The sequence below is a fragment of the Saccostrea cucullata genome, unplaced genomic scaffold (assembly GCF_032062105.1).
Source record: "Saccostrea cucullata isolate Sc308-1 unplaced genomic scaffold, CSIRO_AGI_Scuc_v1 ctg127, whole genome shotgun sequence".
Lineage (NCBI taxonomy): Eukaryota > Metazoa > Mollusca > Bivalvia > Ostreida > Ostreidae > Saccostrea > Saccostrea cuccullata.
This window is the reverse complement of record NW_026940370.1, coordinates 905,782-927,221: the sequence shown is the minus strand read 5'-3', so window position 1 is coordinate 927,221 and position 21,440 is coordinate 905,782. Positions and strand designations below refer to the sequence as shown.

The 21,440-nt window shown below is 32.7% G+C and overlaps 3 protein-coding genes across 4 annotated transcripts; 1 reads left to right on the top strand and 2 right to left on the bottom strand.

Moving 5' to 3' along the window:
* On the bottom strand, positions 1 to 2,539 carry LOC134255275 (ragulator complex protein LAMTOR2-like). The gene is made up of 6 exons (XM_062737788.1): positions 2,402 to 2,539; positions 2,367 to 2,371; positions 2,181 to 2,197; positions 1,926 to 2,054; positions 750 to 839; positions 1 to 384 (listed from the first exon to the last, which is right to left on the bottom strand). The coding sequence occupies exons 1-6, from the start codon at positions 2,467 to 2,469 to the stop codon at positions 328 to 330; spliced, it is 366 nt and encodes a 121-aa protein (XP_062593772.1). The 5' UTR covers positions 2,470 to 2,539; the 3' UTR covers positions 1 to 327.
* A 63-nt stretch (positions 2,540 to 2,602) lies between these two features.
* Positions 2,603 to 12,937, top strand: LOC134255237 (protein ecdysoneless homolog). Of its 2 annotated transcripts, none has more exons than XM_062737749.1 (15): positions 2,603 to 2,798; positions 3,407 to 3,530; positions 3,708 to 3,795; positions 4,107 to 4,285; positions 4,454 to 4,595; positions 5,023 to 5,073; positions 5,163 to 5,291; positions 5,508 to 5,642; positions 5,780 to 5,865; positions 6,292 to 6,389; positions 7,880 to 8,039; positions 8,129 to 8,196; positions 8,544 to 8,803; positions 9,016 to 11,210; positions 11,283 to 12,937. In XM_062737749.1, exons 1-14 carry the CDS (start codon positions 2,618 to 2,620, stop codon positions 9,376 to 9,378), a joined length of 2,064 nt encoding a protein of 687 aa, XP_062593733.1. In that variant the 5' UTR covers positions 2,603 to 2,617; the 3' UTR covers positions 9,379 to 11,210; positions 11,283 to 12,937. The 2 variants fall into 2 exon arrangements, with proteins under 2 accessions (XP_062593733.1, XP_062593732.1); XM_062737748.1 differs by having other exon boundaries at positions 6,289 to 6,389.
* A 378-nt stretch (positions 12,938 to 13,315) lies between these two features.
* Positions 13,316 to 17,050, bottom strand: LOC134255249 (uncharacterized). The gene is made up of 3 exons (XM_062737763.1): positions 16,996 to 17,050; positions 14,190 to 14,390; positions 13,316 to 13,525 (listed from the first exon to the last, which is right to left on the bottom strand). Exons 1-3 carry the CDS (start codon positions 17,048 to 17,050, stop codon positions 13,365 to 13,367), a joined length of 417 nt encoding a protein of 138 aa, XP_062593747.1. The 3' UTR covers positions 13,316 to 13,364.
* Positions 17,051 to 21,440: the final 4,390 nt, after the last annotated feature.

Sequence of the window (21,440 nt, the reverse complement as noted above, 5' to 3'; positions counted from 1 at the left end):
TAAAGTACAATAGTTTATTCATAAGATTAAATGTATTACATTTATCATAACATACCTAACATTTTTTTCTCAATTTTAAACACTGTGTGAAATGTATCTAGTAAGTCCAACGTTGAAAATGTATAGAACAAAAAAAAGTTTCCTTTATTTTTGATAAATTATTAGATTTTTATTGACATCTACCACATAACTTCAGTCTCTCGTATAGTGAGGCTAGATATTTATTTATTGGCAGTATTTGTCTCACAATAAAATGTGGTCCAACATTGATAAAAACAGTTCTGACTGCCTGTTAGGATTTGAATAAAATAGCATTTACAATCTGTGTCAGGAAGCTGCAACCTGTGATAATGGTTCCTCCAAATAACTCGCTAATGCCTCCATCTACAACAAAGAACAGACTAACATTGAACTGTAATACTTATTTACTAATACACATACAATGTATATTTATACTGAAGCCTTGTTTGAAATAAACTCAAACTCTAGCATGTCATTGCCCCTGATCTAAAAGTGTCAAAATCTTGACTAAAGGTTATCAAAAGGTAAAGGTCAATTACAAAAAAAAAATCAATGTTTATACTGTATTACAAATCTAGTACAAGTGAAAGCTTTCCGTGATTAGCCCTTGATGACACAAGATATATCTTGAATTTATTTTACATTGCTGAGTTAAGCTGTTGAAAGTATACTTCTGTATGAAAAAAAATATATTAATTGATCTTGATACTGGAGGACTTTTATCTTACCTTAGCCTTTAGCATACCAAATCCCACATTTTCTTTAGAACAAATGCATAACAAAAGATTGGCTACTTTAGTAATGGCAACTTTTCCCTCCTGAAAAGATGTTTGACACATAAAAACTGTTTCATAAGTTACCTTCTGCTATATTATAAAAAAATTTGTTCCTAAGATTTAATGAATCAAGTATTTTGAATACCGTAAATCACTTTTTATTCACAAGAACTTTATTTTCGCGTAATTACGTGAGACAGTGTGCTCGCGAAAATTTAATTCCCGCGTATAATAGCATTCCTTAAGATTATATAGGGCAATAACCACAATTTGGTTTTAAAATTTTGTTAATCCTCCCCGATTTTAATGCACATCAACCACCGTTCTGCGCATGCGCGAATCACTTGATATCAATCCTAACTTCTGTCACAAAAGTTAAAAAGATTTTTACGAGTTTTATATTTCTTTCCATGTGTTAATTTTTATGACAAGAAAAATTTGTCAGAAATGGTCATCTACAGAACATTTTTATACATGCCTAAAAATTAATTTCAAGGTGGAAGTCCTGTAATTTTTTATTAAGTACCAAATGTAATGTTTTATTCAACTATTTTTCAAAGTGCTAATTGGAGGTCTTGATAGCAAACTGCTTAATTAAAAATACAATCACTGTTTCACTGATTAATTTTTTAACTAGGTCACTAACCTCACAAAACGATTAATGCAATGATGAATTTGAGTTTATCAATAAACTGTGTACAAATTATTATATGATACTGTAGGCGACAGTCGTTTGTTGAACAGTGACCTAAATAGTGACGTCATTTTCACATTGTGATGTCACAAACAAGGAGAGAAACTTTATTCAGCATATGCTATTTATAGACCTTGTGTATGGCTATGTGTGTACCGAATTTCATTCTAATCTGAATTGTGGTTTTGTAGATATAGAGATAGTTTGCGAACTTTTTGATCACACACACAATTCGTGAAAATTTTGTCTGAGTCAATGACTGGTGTCTGAAAATTTAGTGATCTACAGTACATTTTTATACATGCCTAAAAATTAATTTCAGAAGTCCTGTAATTTTTTATTAAGTACCAAATGTAATGTTTTGATTATTTGAAAGTATGTAAGCCTGATAAAATCAATCACTGTCTTATGATCAATTTGTCTAGGTCACTAACCTCACACTCTAGCATGATGAATTTGAGTTTATCATCACTGAAGGCGACAGTGCCACTTTTCTGGTATGACATCCACACATTACTGGCTATGGCTGCAGTAACAGCCGCAGATATCCATATAAAAGGCACCTTTTATATGTCTCATTTATGATACAAGTAAAATACAGCTGCTTTTTAAACTCATATGAAGTTACTGTCAGATGTATTATGTATTTACTTGTAACTAAAATCGAATCTCTACTTCTCAGTTCTTACATTATTAGTCATTATTCCTGTGATTAAAGTCTTTTAAATTAAAGTATTCCATGTTATTTTAATAACTAAAGGGAAATTAATTATATTGTTGTAAACACAAAAATATAATCTTCAAAATAACTACATAACTACCCCCCCCCCCCCCAAGCCCTTTTCCCTTCCCGAAATGAGCGATTCATGTTTTACTTAGCCTGCTCAAGTTTCAGATCGTATCTACTTACAAAGTACTTTGGACACCGCCTGTGTTAGCCTGACTTAGAACTTGAGTGAGTGCTTTGGGCTTTAACATGTTTTGGGGTAGAAAATTCCTCTACTTTTACTTTCCCATGATAAGTCACATGACAAAAGTGTACAGATTTGTAACGCGTTTTATTATTGGCTGTATTTAAGGTCATGAACTCTTACTCACACTTCCGTAAAAACACGACAAAGTGACGATGGCCGAGAGAAAGAAAGTAGCGGAGGACTGTGTAGAATATCGAATTTTTCCGGCAATCAGCGGCCACAATGACCACCAGACTTTATTGAACACATTGGATACCTGCTTGGCCGTAGTCAGTCCCCACGTGGTGGATTACATTTGGCACATTGACCCATTTCAGCTGACTCCTATTGACGGTAATGTTAGGACTACTGACCGATACTGGCAATAGAGCTACTGTCACTACTGTGCAAAATCTATCGTTTCTTTCTTTTGGCAATTAATTAACAAAACAAATTAAAATCTGTACGTTCTCTTTTTTTTTTAATCTTGACTGATCTTTCCATGAGCATCAGAGGTACACATTTATATTGTTAAAATTTTAGACATCAATGACAATGATAAGATTATATTATAGGCCTAAAAATAAATTTTGAGCATTTTTACTCAAGTCCTAGAGGGGCTTGAGTTCTGTAGACGTACTTTTTTCCACGAGGTTATAATTCCACGGCATCTCAATTTCTGTTTAATCAGCTGCGGGTAGAAAATTACGCGGATTTTCAGTTTGTCACTATATGCCTTACATTTGTAGTTTGTCACTATATGCCTTACATTTGTATTAAGTACGCTTGGACAAATTTCCGCGGAAAATTTGTGACCGCGTACATAGCATAAATTAATACCAAGCAGAAAAAAGTACTTCTACAGTATCTAAAATACTTATTTGTTCTACAGTTGATTTAATTTTATTTTCTTAATTTATCTGATTTTTTTAAACTATGGATAAATTACTTTAAATATTTAGGAACAAAAGATTGCCCTCCTCATCTTTTTGGTAAAACCACCTTTGGAGACAACATTGAAGATGAATGGCTTATTGTATATCTGTTATTTGAGCTGTCTCGACAGATTCCAGAACTTGTAATACAGTAAGTTAAAATTAGTCATGAATGCGTGTTTTTAAGGCATGTATTAGGACAGTAAACTTAAAATGTGATGGAAAAATTATTTGTACTCTGAGATTACTTCTTAATCTAATAATAAAAAAAATCTTTATTTGTATACTCAAACTTTTTAGTCTGAATGATTTATTTTTTATTTTTCAGAGTTCAGGACATTGATGGAGAGTTTCTATTGATAGAGGCAGCTGATGCTTTACCTAAGTGGGTAGACCCTGAAACAGTAGAAAACAGGGTAAATGTTCAAACAAAAAACAACATACTAACTTGTATGATCGCATATTATTTTGTTTTAATAAAAAAGTGTTAGGAAGTAAAAATAATTTACATAAAATTTTTACCAATATAATACTTGCATGTAATTTGGTCATGTTTTTTTTTAATTTATAAACATTACACTTAATTTATGATAGACATTTATCATGATTATGTATTCATTCAAAAAATGAAATATGATAAAATAGTTATTTCTGAAATCCTCCTACTCTAGGAAAACAAGCAATGTTAATTTGATTATTGTATTAAAATGATTACATGATACTTCAGGTATTTTTGTACAATAATGAACTACACATCATCCCAAGACCCCAGACACCAGCTGAAGTGACAGTATTCCCCGCGTCTACACCTACCCTACAGGAAGCAGTCAGCTGTGTGAGACAGTCAGCCTCCAGAACTAGAGCAAGCCCACAAGTCCAGAAAGCCCTGAAAGCCAGGGTTAATGAGTAAGTCATTTTACCTTTAAATATGCAGATATTTCGCATATGGAAAATTCATCAGAGAAACTTTTTTCAATGATGTCAATAACTGATTAGTTTTAAACCCAGATGACCACAAATGCTATTTAAACATTTTATTTGATATTATACTACAATTTCTTTGTTGTACTAAAGGTATCCAGATAAGATACAAGAAAACATCCATCACACCCACTGTTATATCCCGGCTAACTTGGCTGCTGCCCTGGAGAGGAAGCCACATCTAGTAGCAGCAGGTGTCCAGGCATTTTATCTCAGGGACCCTTTAGATTTACAGGTAATTGCTAGCAAAGAACCCAGGTATTCTACACATTTCTTTATTGACTTATAGATAAGTTACAGCAGATAGCTCTTGTATTCTTCATTATTAGGCTCTTTAAATCTACAGAGAGCCCAAGTGTTCTTGGTCGGGCTTTGACAACATAGGTCTGCAAGCTAGTATAAGTAGAGTCCATATATTCTAAGCCAGTCTAAATAGGTTTACAGCTGAGCATTAGTAGAGAATCCAGGTTAAATACATCAGGTACTTACTAGTACATGTAGTAAGATCCCAGATATTCTACCTCAGGTTAATTTTTTCGGATTAATCAATGTGTCTATTTCATAGGCAAGTTCTTTTGATTAATTGCAGATAAACTCTTTTAGACTATAATAAAGAACAATATTGTTAATTTATAATAATTCATTTATTTTGACTTTGACAGGCTTGCAGAACTATGCAGTATTTTCGACCAGGAACTCGTGTGACAAGTAGGGTAAGTTGATGAATTCTAAAAAAAATAAGTACATGGACATTCAAATTTTAAACGTAACTTGTTCATGTAGAACTTATTTAATTTTTTAGGTGAAAATGACAAGGTGCCTGTATGCCCAGCTTATGCAGCAGAAATTTCAGCCAGACAAGCGGTGTGGTTACAACCTCCCCAGCTCCAGTAATCCAAAGTTCACCTCACACGACCTGGGAATGAAACTGGTAATACATAGGTGTATCAGTTATGTCCATTATAGTTTCAACATTGAAACAAAACATAAAATAATGTTGAAAATAAATGAAGCAAAACTATACGATACATATTGTATCATGTAGAAGGCATATCACTTTACCATTTAAGAATAGGTTCATATACTAAGAACACACAGGAACATTCAAAATTATTATATGTTTAAATATATGTTTCTTGATTTAAAGGCACATGGTTTTGAGATTTTGTGTTCCAAATGTGATGAAAACGAAGCGAGATCACAGAATGGTCATCAAGTAAGACCCAATGATGTACGATGGAAGAGATATCTCCAATCCTTAAAAGACAAAGGCTTCTTCAGGGTATTGCTTTGAATTCAGTTATCAAAATTATGTTGAACTGATTGAGTTTAATACTGAACATTTTAAGATTTCTGATGTTATAATTTGAGTGTTTAGCTAGTCAATGTTTTGTTTGACCATGTTCACTGTTACTGTAGGGGGAAATAGAGGGCTCCAAGAAGTACAATGAACTTCTCTCCAAAGCTAGAGAGTTCTACCAGCAACAGTCATTTAGTGCTCAAAGGTAAATAATCTATAATGCATGCTATTTGGAGTCTCTTTATTATGATGTTCACTTTGTAATGGTAAAATAGTGTAATATTGAGCCCAGTGAAATAAATATCCATTAGAATCCATTAAAATTTCGTTTTGAAAGCTTTTGTTATTTGTGGATGGGGCTGAATAAAAGTAAAAAAAAAAATTCATCCAATTTTCACATCTATAATAACGTCCTACCAGTAAGAGATATTGTGAAAAATGTTCCTCTCTTAAAAAAGGTTTGTTTATAAGAAATTGTTTTGTGCTTTGAGTTTCCAATGTACATATTAACATTCTTTCATGTTAAACTGTGAACAAAATTAAAGTCCACTCGGTATACATGCATATTATTTTTCCTCACAAAGTAGAGAAAGAAAAATAGTCAATCTATAAATTTTTTCACTTTTAGCAGGTGGACTGCTGGTGATGTAATGCTAGATTTGCTTGACAAGGTAACATTTGACATTGATGCCATGCGGAGAAATGAAGCCAGGTTGCCTCCACCTGATGGTAGGTTTAATTAGAAATTTTCTACAAATGTATTCATTTCATTGGAAAAATAATTTGATGATTATTTCATTGAAAAAAAAAATTTAACAAGATTTGTTTGTGAAACTCTGATGCCCCATTTGGCAGCTCACAGCCATGATGAAAGTTTCTCAAAAGTGCATCAAGCTGAAAATTCAAGGTCACAAGATTATAACTGTTTGTTCAAAAGAAAGCTCTTGTCACAAGAAATATACATGAGAAAAATGAAAGCTCTAGCACCAACAACTCAAAAGTTATTGACAAGGTTCAAGTTTGCAGAAAAATGAAATAACATACTGATGGACAGATAAAAAATATGTCCTTGAATCTACATGTAGGACTGGAAAGAGAGATGCTAGAAAGAGACAAAATCTGTATCTTTAATAATTGAACAAGTAAAAAAAAACTCTTCATGTTTAAGGAGGAACAGAACCTTTCACTGAAAAAATTCCTGTCAATGAATTTTTTTCGTAATTTTTATATTACTAATGTAATATGTACTTAACATTTTAAAACGGTCCTGTCATGGGATTTCTTGACTTATTTAAAAGATATCGACCCACAAATACTGCCCTGTTTAGAGTTTGTATGGCGTTTAGATACTTCATGTTTACGGGCCCATAACAGAGTCCATAATGCGAATTTTTACGCACAAACAATAAATATGATAGATAACACTAAATACTCAAATATTTCAGAATATTCATTGTGTTTAAATTATCTGAAAGCAATTGTTTTAATTTTATATAGTATTTCGGTGGGATAATTTCTGCATTTTTAAAGGCAGCTTCAACGACAAAAACCTAATTTGGAAAAAATTCTGTCAATAAATATTTCTAAATTTATGATTGAATGTCAGTCCTTCATAGTAATTATTTACTGCATAAATATCACAGGGTGAAGCTTACTCTCAATATCGCATAAGACATCGTTGAATTAGACGTAAGCATGATAAAAACGCTTCATGTTTGTATTTTCCGAGTGCGAGAAATCAATTGTGACGTCACACAAAAACATAAACATTCAAAATTATCTAAATAGAGAGAATGTCTGCTACTAAACACGAAAAAGTATTCATTTAAAAAAATCTGCTCAGAAATTTATCACGATACATTGACTGTGACCTGTTTATTATGAAATAAAACTGATCATGACGGGTGTGTGTACTTGATCTCGCTGCACTGAGAATTCAAACACTACGTCTATGACATCACTGACGTCAGACTGCAGGGTAAAGAGAAACAGGTGTTAGGATTGGGCAACTTCACAATATCTACATGATGGCAAGATCTTTAAAAATTTTATTAATTATAATTTCTAAAATTAAATGTTTAAAAAACAATTTTACAATTTTGAATAAAATTACACAAGAACTGTTGATTTTAACAACGTTTAATATGTACATCATCACCGATTATGACGTAATATGTCTTTATAGTCATGTGACATGTTCCCTGTCTCCCCTTAAACAGATGACAGTTGGCTGGACATTTCCCCAGAAGAACTTGATGCTTTATTAATGAAGAGGTCAGGAAATGGAAAGAATGCATCTCCTGATCTAGGGGAGGTGGCCAGTAGTATGAAGACCTTTGTGGATAAGATTTCCAGTGTGGATGGTGTGGAGTTTCCAGGGTAGGCAGAATTTAATTCAGTTATATGAAAGGGGGGGGGGGTAATTTTTATGCTTGGATAAAAAATCATTTTCATGTGCTCCATTGTAGAGAAGGTGAGGATGAAGGGATACAGTTTGACAGTACAGGATTTATTTCAGCCATGACTAAAATGTTTGGTAAGACTTCTTTACTACAGATTTCATAATTTTTTCAGAAGTTAATTTTCTGTGATATTTATGGTTGGTGTTCTCAAAACTGGGGGTATATTGTTATTTATGAAAATAAGAATTTTTGTGACTTACTAGTTGGAAAATTGATGGGATAAAAGCCTTGTTCATACATGTATGTATTAAGATATTTTGTGGAAAGGTAATATTTTGCTTATTAGAAGAACTGTATATTATATTTAAATGGCAAACTTTAACAATTATATTGTTCAGTGATACCAATAGTTACGGTAATATGAAGGTGATAAAGCAAAAGTTATTCAGTGATTTGATATAGCTATATTTTCTACCAATAGAATTTGAAGATAACAATGATGGAGCGTCTAGTTCTGATGACATGGAGGAATATGGCTGGGACGACTCAGACATAGATGTAGATGATCAGCCACCCGTGGTCCAAACGGAGAAGAGGAAACAGAGCGTGAAGTCCACCGAGGGTCCCACAGTACAGGACTACATGGATCTGATGGACCGAGAACTCAGTCAAACCAGTGTAGGAAAAAGTTTTGAGAAAGACCCTCAAGTCAGTCAACCTACTTCATCTACAAAACCACAGGTTTGAGCTCTTTTGCAATAAGTAATGTCAAGGTATTTTGCAGTTTCCTTGTACTATACATATCAAAGGGAGTTTCAAATTCTTATATGACTATAAGTATAGTTCTTAATTAGAGTATCACTAATTATGATCCATAACTTTATCAAAATAATTAAAATTTATTTTGAACCATGCTAAGCAAAAATTAAAAGTATTCTTATTTTTACCAACAGAATGAGCCAAAGAAGAAACCCAGGAAATCTATAGCTGAGGAAGATGACGATTTTGAGCCTGTCAACATTGATATCAACATTGTTAAAAACATGTTAGAGTCTATGAATGCTCAACCAGGCTTAGCAGGGCCTGCCTCGAATATTCTCCAGACCATGGGAGTTAAAATTCCAACAGAGACAAAAGAACCCCCAAAACGCCCCCCTCAGCCTATGAGGAGGACTTCTGGTCCAGAGGAGAGACCCTCTGCCCCACCAAAGCCCACAAACCTTCCTGTATCTCAAGCCAAACAGAGACCCCAACGACCACCCCCACCCAAACCAAGAACAGTGCACAGGCAGCAGTCAAAGGAAACTAATGTCTAAATATTGGGTAGTAATGTGGCTCCACGAACTTCCAGTTTGATCATGTTGAGAGAAGAAATGTGCCATGACAAAGGATCATTCCCAAGATTAATTAAAATCTTAATTTCCAGCAACAAAAGATCAAAGGATGCAACATACACATGTACATGTACATCTTTTTTTTATTGTAGAATGGATTGAAGGATATACATGTACAGGCTATTTGCCTTTTCTTCATTCATTGTAAGGATTTTTTTTGTAATTTTACATTATAGATTGTACCCCTTGTTACAGAAGAAAATGTTGTTGAAATTTGAAATGTTTTTTACATGTATAAATTTATCTGGTGAGAAAATTATTGTTACTGTTATACCTACCCATGATAGGATTGAGGGTTAAATCTGTTCAAAGCTTTATATGTACTGAGACTTACACCTGCTAGTGCTATTCAAAAATTGAAAGTTGTTTCTAAATAGGCTTGAAACTTTTTTTCCAGCATTTAGAAAGCTTAAATTTGATTTAAGAGTTGAGATTATAGGGAGTAATAAAAATTCAGAAATAAAAGCCCCCCCCCCCCCCCCCCCAAAAAAAAGTTCAAGGAATGAACTTCATATGCAGTAGTTGTAGATTTCACAAATATGCAACACGATCTGAAAATCGGCTCTGTAAGGGCATGATCTAAACCATATATGTAATAGGTATAGTATGTAGTAAAAATCTGAACCATGTACATAATAACTATATCAAGTGCTTAAGCACTATAAACTTTATGCCACAGAGAAAATTATTTGACATAGGCAAAAATAATGTCAATCAGAGAACTAGAAATATTTCCATATACTTTATGCAGTTTTTTGTTGGCATGTATTATTTTTGCCATTTTCACAATTGGAAACGATTTAGTCCTTTATTAAAGTCGTAGTTCTGTTGAAGAATTTATACTGTGTTCTTTGAATTATCCCCATTTTAAATTCACCCACATCAGAGAAGGAAAGAGACAAAATTTCCCTCCAAATGTCAATGAACCTTCATATTTGCTAAATAGGTATTTGGCATTAATAAGCATGAAAAAGAATTCAAGAAATCTGGATGTTGTATATTATCTTAAATATAGACAACTTACAGTGACATTTTCACATTTTTGGGTGAACTGACTATAATGCTGTGCAATATACTGACTACTGAGATTTTTTTCTAATTGTTTTCTTAGCTTTATAAACTTGCTTCGTTATAATAAATACATTTGTAGTACATCTGAAGTCTTTAATCAGTATCTAACACAGATAATGAAAAGAAGTAAATACCAACATGTCTTACATTTAGTTCTGTTTAGTTTATAATCTATGCAAGTAAGAATATCATCTCTTCTTTTTTACGAACATACAAACAATTTTACACCCACACAAATATATGTAAAACTTTGGTATCTTGAACAACCAAATCTCAAATACCATAGATATGTCAAGGTGACTTGGAAGTCCAAACCACTTATTCTTTTAGTATTTTACCCTTGATATCTCAAATGTTTTGATATCTTGAGATTTTCTTTCGTGGTCCTATTGAATTTGAGATAACAAGGTTTGGTTGTAATTCTGAATGCATTCTACAAAATTTTACTGATCCTTCCATAATACTGAAATAATACTGAATGTAGTTTTACCCTCAAATATGTTTATAAGTATATAATAATAAGCATAATCTTTGTACATGTATAATGTTTTATCAATGCAACATTTCTTGGTCTTGCGGCTGTAAAAAGCATTTATAGGTATTAGTTTATAACCATTTTTTTTATATGTAGCTTTACTTGCTTTCTAACATCCTTTCAAAACCTTCCATAACAAATTCTGCAGGTATTAGCAATGCTATGTTGTATTATGATTCTGCAGGTATTAGCAATGCTATGTAGTATTATGATTCTGCAGGTATTAGCAATGCTATGTTGTGTTTCTTATTACTTTATCTGTAAACTCTTTGAAACCTTCACTGCAAGTCAAATTAGTATGTATGCTATTTCATCAATGAAATATTGACAAACAAAGAAACCTTTTTTTTTTAAATGATGGTGCTTTATTGCACTGTATATATAAGGAACAATTACTGTCATAGATTTTTACATCATTAACTTACAAGAGACTTAGAGTCATAAAAGCCAATTTTTAAAGTTTTTTAAAATAAAAATACCGGTAACTATTGGTGCATGTTGCATTTTAAAGCAAAAGATTTTGATAACCAACTTTGTACGAAGTATATTAAATGCAAATCTGTCATTTTATATGTTTACATGGTGATTCAGAGAAATGTTTTAAATGCATAATGGTGTAAAGAGCTGTTTGTTTAGATGTTTTATTACCAGGATTTTAAATTGCATGTAAAGATACAAAAGTACATAATATTTTGCTTTCAATAAAGCAAAATTTTTGGAGTTATACTACATGTAGTAGAATTTTTAACAGTCATGTATAACAATTAACTCACTTTAGTGCGTAGAACAGCACTTGATAAGCATATCTAGTCAGACGGTTATGTTTACAGTCCATGCTTTAATGTCCACGTATATTGTGTTCTATATCAATGTTTATAAATTAGCTGGAGTAAATATGTTTTGTGACATTCCATTATTTTAGGTACATACCTGTGTCATGCTGCATTGCATAGAATTTTTGTTATAGACTATGGGCATGTTGATTAGCTTTCCAGTAGATTAGAGCCTTGTCCATAACTCTGTCACGAGTATGTGTTTGTTGTATACTGAGGGTAGATCTAAGGAATTTCAATAATTAGACGAGAAATCAAGTAGGCATAAGTAAAAAAAATTATGTAAGAGTGTATTAGAGTGTAATGCTACACACATTAATATGCGGTCTATTCATTTCTTTGTCACCATTGTTTTTGTAATTCTTGGTTTTATTGATATGAATAAGTTTTGCTGTAAGGCATTTTAATTTTCTTAGTATATCTACACTATATGTCATTAATATCAATGATTTTTTTTGCTTATTTCTTCTAGCATAAATTTTGGATAAAATATTCAGAGCATTCTCTTGGTTTAGATGGGAGGAATTTGCAATCATTTTTATTTGAATCCTCCTTTTCCTTAATTTACACAAATAATGCAATTTTCATTATTTTGTCATTCTGATTTAAAAAGACAATGAATGCCATTTCCACAGTATTTCAACTTTCCAGAAAAAAAACCTACTGTATATATAAATATTTTGAAAGCTTGGACATGTGGTTCTTTTCATTATCAAATAAAAGTCATTGACTTAAAAATCATATTTTGAGTGGATTCAGGTGGTAATTAGTTATATACCCAGGCTCCTGAGTGAGTTTTTTGTTAAAGTTAAAAGCTCAAACACCAATTTTAATTCTGTCAGTATTAAAACAAAAAACCAGTGATGTAATGCTCCTGATTATTATAGTACATTTATAGAAAAGGTTGTGTATTAATGAAGTGAAATATTTTTTTCTCAAACAACTTTTACATTTTGTTTATATTCTTTTATTTAATAATTGTTTTTAAATCACATATTCGTATACAGATACAAGCAGCAATAAACTAGAATACAATTATTAATATATTATATTTAATTGTTTTTTTATGCCCCCTTCGAAGAAAGGAGGGCATATTGCTCTGCTGCTGTTGGTCTGTCTGTCTTTAAGTTGGTCCTCAACAGTAAAAGTTGTTTAGTAGGAACACAGATATTGTAGATTCATAGATAACAAAGTTATCTTACATCCCCAGCTATATAGCAAAGTACTAGTAATTTCCTAGGTCCTACTGACTTTGTTATAACCGAGTTTTACTGTAACAGTAGTCGTTCAGTTTCTTAGCAGAGGTTGCACATACAGAGATTTGGTATACAGGATTATCATAAGAATTCATAACCTCATGAATCTTCAAAAATTAAATTCATTTCTTAAATGTATCTAAAGTAACAAAAAATAATCCCCTATAAAAATCATATTAAAAGACAGAATTTATACAATCTTTTATTTAAAAATCAATTTGAGGGAGGTGGTGCGCCACAGAGAACAAACTTATTGGTTGCCATGAGAGTAGTAAACCCTCTTCCAGTGGTTAAACATCCACATCTGTTGACTCCGTCAAAACACGTGTCATATTCTCCCACTTTGATTACTTTATCTCCACTTAGGCAGGTATCTAAAAAAGGAATATAGAATAGTACTTTTTTATTTCCCGTAACAATCAAGTTACGACATTTCACATCAACCCCCTCCCCCGAAAATGGATATCTTATCAGTGATCCTACACCCACCCACCCACCCCCCCACCCCGCCCAATAACATTTAGAAAGTTTTGAATGGTAAATATTAAGATCGGATATAAAAAATAAGGTAATTTTCCTCAAGTTGAAAGTATATTAAACTACTGAACAGTCAGGCATATAAAAACAAGTAGAAGTCTTCAATGACAATGGCGTCGGAAGCAAATTGAAAGTTGGGGGGGGGGCAAAGTGTAAAAAAAAAAAATTATACCTTCAAAAAACGCTGACAAGCAAAAAAAAAAAAAGGAAAATGTCCATTTCCCAAACACGAAAATCCTATTTCGTGGGGGTGGGGGGGGGGATGGGTTCGAACTTCAGTACCAAAATTTTTTTCCAAACATCACCACTTTCCCCATTTTTAACCTATAATGCAACGTGTCTGTGGAAAGTGGGGGGAGGGGGGCTATACCTACGCAGCAATGTTCAGTGTCTATGCTAAGTATATATTTGGAATAAAAGTGGGGTTCCGACGCCTATGAATGATGATATTTCAGTAGAACGAGAAATACAGATAACCGAGCGGAAGTGATTAGTATTTACCTGGACAGACGGGACAGGAACCTTCTGATGACGAAACTTGTTTCTCCTCGGGACATTCAGGAGTCGGGCATTCCCACGACTTACAATAAAACTTATCACCCACGAATTCCTGAGTACATGCCACGTTCTTAGTCGGGAGATCCTTTCTATCAGAGTAGACGGTGCAGTCGAAATATTTTTCTTCTCCTGCCGACCCCATACCTGAAATTAACCAGTTACAACTTTTAAACAAGATATGTTTGTGAAACACTATGCGCCTGGCGGAAACAAAGTTCGAAAAAGGCTATTTTTAGCATATAGGTCACAGTCAAGGTCACAAGGTCAGTGGCCTTGGTGACATTTCAAATAAGTTAATTAGTGGAGTATGCATACTTAATATCAAGTCCCCACCTCTCTTGGTTCAAAAGTTATGGTGAAGGTCCAAAAAAGCTGTTTTTAGCATACAGGTCACAATCAAGGTCACAAGGTCATTGACCTTGATGTCATTTGAGCTTTATAAGTGGAGTAGGAATACCAAATATGAAGTCTCTATCTTTCATGGTTCAAAAGTTATGGCGAAGGTTTAAGTTTGCAGACAAAGAGACAGACATACAGGACAAAAACAATATACGCTCTGGGCGTATAAAAATAGGTTTTAGTGAAACCTGATGCATGCCCCTTGTAAGGCATTTCCAAGGTTAAAGTTTTTGCAGATAGGCATAAAGAGATGGACAGACCCATAACTCTATGCCCCAAAGTCTCCGAATTCAGCGGCATAAGATCATTTTAAAAATAATTATACACCTAATCTTTAATTTTGATTCCTGCTTTGTAAAGAAAAGAGAAACAGTATAATTGTCCAAATTATGTATTGGATATATGCCTCATACAGTTCTGTATTAAAAAATATCAGACAGTTTGAGGCCCGTTAGGGCCGAAAACTGTCTGATTTTTTTAAATACAGAATTGCATGAGGCATATATCGTACTTAAAACATTGCATTTTGATTTACCTGAGACAGTCCGATATTAAAACAAAAGACAAAGGTGTTAATATCCACTGTAGCAAATTCTTTCAAGAATGCAGGTTTAAATGAAAAGTACTCAGTATTTAGGGATTCGGCTTCACTGTAAAAGGTGAAATAATTTGATAAGAAGAGTGGGGACGAAATTTTCTTCCTTAAAACATATACGGATATTAAAGCAGAGCAACAAATTATAGTATAGACAATCTAGTGAATGATGAATATGGAATGGAAAATGCAGATATGAAGAATTACCACAGAAAACTATATGCAGATGCTGGAGGTACATTTATTAGTTCATTTTTGATGTTTAGCGATTATATGTACCTTTTTCTTTTGGATGCTCCATTACGGAAAAACAAACATAATCAATAATCCAGGGGTTTTGATGGAAACATTGAAATAATGAAATACTTTAAATTTCTTTCACAATTTGTTGCGAATCTGTCAAACTAAGTATTAATTATTATATATTAGGCCTAGCTATCTTGATTTTGCAAAGGCATTTTTTCTTTCTATGAGAAAAATGAAATCAAACTGTTTGAATGTTGTTCTTTGTAGTGTCTAAAGTTTGTGTTTTATTTTGAATTTATTTTTGGGGTTTTGAAAATCTTTGTACTTCTCTGGTGACCCCCAATGCACCTACGAGTCTTTTTATAAGACCAGAGAAAGGGGTTGAAACATTTTTTTTTTGAAGTGTAATACGGTTATAAGAAATTTACCAGCTATGTTAGATTGTTTGGGGTTTTTTCCTAAATGATCTGGTCTGCCGCATTTTCTTCTTCCTGTTACGGTATATTCGGTGTAATTGAAAGTTTATTTAATTTTTATTTAATTCTACAATTCTGTAAGATCATGATTTCAAAATCATCATTGTAAGTGAGAAATTTAAATTACTGTTTGTTGATTAATCACACTTTTTATTTCCTTTGTTCAGTAACAGTCCAATTTTGCAAGATATCAGTACTGAGACAGTCTGATATTACGATTAATATCAGACTACTCACTAATATCGGACCGCCAGAGGTAAAATTTTAGACTGCAAGAACAAAGGAATGACATCACAGCAATGTTTTAATGACAATTATCACATTAAATCTTATAGGCAAATTGCAGAGGTACAAGAGAACGTTTACATTTTAGTACAGTTCTCTGTCATCCCTGGACTTTCAGTAAGGCGTGGCATTCTCGGCGCTACGTAATTATTGTCTGTCAAATAGCGAATATGTTCTCATTGGTTAAAAAACTAATAACATGAGGAACTTCTAAATGCTGTTGACAACGATAAGACGACTTAATTAAGCCCCACCTCTTTGCCGTACGAAACGCTGTTTTTGGATATTTGCTACACTCGTTAACATTCACCCGAATTTCTATCCCATGTATATTTCAACAGTGAATGAAAGCTGTGTAAATTTTAGACGCTAACTACGTTACGTCGTGAATACATCGCCTTACTGAAAGTCCGAGGATAAAAAGATGACAGAGAATTGTACTAAAACAAAATAATATTGCTCATAAAAACAAGGAGAGTTCTTACTTCATCTATACAAAGTTTAAAACTTCAAGATACACATGTAATGGAAGTCATCTGCAACTTTAGTTGAAGTATACATAGTATTACATACTAGCCAGAACTTAATAAGAATACATTTTTTTTTTAGAATGGATTCTTCTTTAATCAATATAAATTGATTTCTTACTGGCGAAACGTGCTGCATATAAAAGAGATTTTTTTCACTTGATTTACTAGTACTTACTACCCGTCCTGCGTACGAGGTGGAGTATTTTTTTTTTACTTACCCGCTCCGAGAACAGTTACAACAACATACAGAGAAAATTCACAGAACAGCTTCATTTTCTACAAGAAAATCACTTTTTTTATATCAATATATTTTTAATAAGAAACAATAATTGCAGAGAGAAATGTACCCCCTTAACAAAATGTGCTCACAGATGTGTGGATGCAGCACGGCTGTTGTATTAATTAAAGGACTGAAATTACGAGGAGTCATTTTATAGGAGTTCAGTTAGCAGATGTAAATGACAGGAAATGAAATATATTAAAAGCAATTTATATTTACACGGTGCAATTACATGTCAGCGTGATTTTAACAAGTTTGCATATAAATTTAGTAACATCTGATGGATTGAAAATGTGAATCTTTGAACCTTGACTTTCAAAATTACGGAATTAAGATCCAGTATATGGATTCTTATCGCTATGTCAAAGATAGATAAGTTTTAAACCAAATCTGTGTTACGTTAAAAGTTGAAAGTTTATCAATTTAGATTAAACATATAAAAGCAAGATATCAAATTATTTTAATGCGCCCAAAAACTCGACGAAAGATCTTGAAGCAATCAAATAGCGATATCTTCAATTCTGATTTTTTCAATGAACCAACTCTGATTAATTTAGTGTATAAATAAAATTCATTGATATTTTTAATTAAATTGTTTGATTGATTTATTGCTCTCTTCAACTGAACAATAATAAAATTAAAGCGCGTCAATAATTAAATAGTAGAGTAAAAATTCGATGCGTTTTCGAATTTTTACGATCGTCATTAAATTATACATACGCATTAATTCAATGAATTGGATTATATTGTTCACTACATGAATTCAATGAATTCAATGAATTCATGAATATAAATGACTACTGTTTTAGTTAATTAAAGTGATATTTTCTTTTTAACATTTACTTAAATTAAATTATGGAATCTTTAATTGATTGTTGTTCTCCTCTAAACAAATCACGCGCGCATTAAGTATTATTTAGAGTACGAGTTTCTTACTGTATCAGAGATACAGGGCGGGGCTTGAGACGAGAGCGCGATAGCTCGAGCCGGGCCCCGCCCTGTATCTCTGATGGTTTATTCCCACTTAGCCAACATTTTGAAAAAACCTATTCCCACATAGCCAACATTTTGATTTTTACACCTGAGTGACCAACAGCACCCCTACTAATGTTATTGTGATTTAAATTGTGGTTTAGATTTTACCTATTCAAAGGTTATAGGGTAGATCCGGTTCTATAAATAAAATTGGCAGTAAACAGGAAATTGCTATAGTCTGTTTCTTCTGAAACATGTCCTGTGAAAAATGTGTGTTTGCACACCTTTCTGAAAGACTTTCATGATTTTCAACAGAAATGGATGGCTTAAGGGGGGTGGGTGGTAAATAACAATTAATACATCTTATACTTAACTGCAAAAATTACAGCTCACTAGCAACCGAGATGCTTGTAAAAAATGTATAATATATTTTACACTGACAAACCTTTGTTTGCCTTATATGGCTATTGCTATTAATGCGCACAGAGGATCTTACCACGAGCAACGCCAAATACATGTTTACATGTTACTTCGAACACGTGGTTCAGGTCAATCTATGATCATATCAATGGAGTGCAAAGTAAAAAATAATTGTTCCTATGAAACATTAGAAACTATTAATAATATCACTGGCGTTTTTAATTTGTTAATAACTATAGAGAAAAATATGCTTTATAAAACGTATACGTAGTTCGTGTCAAGTTCAGAACACCAGCAATTCAAGGATAAGGAAAACGAGCAGCTTCTCCTATGCATTTAAATGGACAAAACATTTTTTACATAACTATACATGTATACTCGTGATCACGTGTGTTGGCAAGGGAATCCACCTGGCAATTGTATTCACCGATAGTACAATAAAGGAATTTATCAAGCGTAAAATTCCTGTAGTATTCGTAAAGTAACCCATAATGCAATTCTCATTCATCTGATTTGTCAGTTAAAGTCACATTGGTGCCCCATTTGCTAATCTGACGCCAAAAAATATTTCCCGGTTCCCATGCAAAATATTTGTCTAAAAAGAAATTCTAATTCATGACAGCAGAAAATTGTATCATAGAAAAAACTTTAAAATAATTTAAACTTGAATGAATTCAAGAGAGATCGATTGAAGTACATTTCTGCAGAATGATACAATGAAGCGCATTGAAGTGGTAAAATTTTCCATTTGGATGAAACGTTCTGAGTCATGTTTTGAACGTCAATTATAACATAGTGACACGCCCATTTCTTTAGAAACGAGAAAGAAATATTCGTCGTAATGTTTTAGGCACCCCGCTTTCCGCTACAAGCAACATGAGTTACACCGAAATGATGATTTTTAAATTAAAAAAAAGTTATATATAGAGTTTCAGCTTCTGTAAAACACGCATTGCAACGAATTTGTACATAATTATGATTTTATCATGTTTATTGGAGTTAGAATAACACATGTATGAGTCGAACACGTGTTTTCTCGGTGTTTATGTAGACCGTCAATTTGATTGGCTATTATATTAATGGAATACCTGTTCTGCAGGTTTTCGATTGAATCATTTGACCGATTTTTCCTTTCTAAAGAAATGGGCGTGTCTAAAGAAAGCTCAAAACGTTCCATCCAAACAGAAAATTTTACCACTTCAATGCGCTTCATTGTATTATAGGGTGGTGAAAATTAAAACACAACATAACTTTTCTGTTTACCATGTCTCCACGTGCTAGTCACTTCCTAGCCACATTTCCGTGAATAATTTACTCTATCTAGCTGAAGTCTCGCTAGCTCTCGCCAGAGCCAACGTCAGAGCTACTCTGAACTCTTCGGGTTTTATAATATGCAGAACACTGACAAATAAAAGGTTCCGAACACATAAGTAGGGGTGAACAGGCTATAGTCTGTTTTCAGGTATGAGTATATATGGATTAACATCCAGCTAATAACTGAGAATTACTACCATTGAAATGTGTAAAATACATAAATCGAAATTAAAATTTTAATCAATATAATTATAAAAATTAATTGTAAAATTAAAGTTCCAGATTTTTTTTATAAATATACATGGAGTAAAATCTGAATTTTTTTTTTTAAAAAAATTAAATACATATATTAATGATGCATCAGGCATCTTTAATTATTTGAGTTGAAAATTTGAAATACATTCGACATTCCAAACTTACGCATGTAAGTGCATCACAACTTGTCGTGCTGTTATTAACATTAATCATGGTTTCTACAGTATCAACACCACATCTACCTTAACTTGGCAAGCTCTATAAGTTATTAAAGAAAAAAAAGTTTAAAGGCACGAATCATTCGATGACTTTGTGTGGACTCACACGATTTATTAAATAGATGCTAATTAATACATGTAAAATCCATTTCATATGTCATACAAGTCCTCAGGCCTTTTGTCATAGTGCTGACACAGGGCCACTTGGGCTGATGCAACACAATATATTTACATTTCCAATGTCTTTGTCCGAGATAAAATTACAAATTGTAAATGTACTTTAATTCCCCATCAGTGTATTGGCGCGGTTCCAAAAAAAAAAGACACGTGCAGGGCGGAACAAACAGCTTGACAGAAGCTTGGCTTTGAGCACGTGGATTGGCGGATTCAAAGCATGTAAATATAAGGAATAACTGTCTTATTTTTCGATTTCATGACGATGATCAATTGATTGGCTTGCGTGATAATTTTATGCATAAACGCCTTCAGCGTTTATGCAAATTATCACGCAACCCAATCGATTGATCACATCATGAAATCGTAAAATAAGACAGTTATTCCTTAAATAAATGTTTTAGTATGTAATAGTCTCTATTTTGTGTGCATCCATTCATTTGCTGACTTCCTCATTGGAGTTGAAGACAGGTACATTTGTACTAAGAAATATTAAACTATTGTATAGTGTGCATCATGGCTAGCCTAAATGAACAACTGTTTTAATGCACACAATCATTAAGAATTGAATATATCTCTTTTTTTATTTGAAGAGATCTGGACTTCAACTGAAATGTTGCTATATATGAATTGATGCTATTTTCAGATAATTAAAGATATTTTCAATTATATGTATTATCATTATTCTTTTTTTTTTTTTGGGGGGGGGGGGTTACATACTCCTTAAGTCCCTAGGCTATACTTATATAGGCTATATCATATAATTTATAGGTATAAGTTTCAGCAAGATTTTCCTAAGTTTCTATATTTTGAGCATTTGAATTAAGTATTACTATAGAAAATGTTTTTCCTCTATGTTTACCTGTGACTAACTTCATTTACTATTCCATTGTTTATTATTCATCAAAGGCATGCATAGGATTTTAAACTTGTAAGATTGATAATCTTGCAAGATTGTGTGTATATTTATCATTTTTAAAGTAACCAAAAAATATTACCCTTTATAAAAATCATATCAAAAGACAGA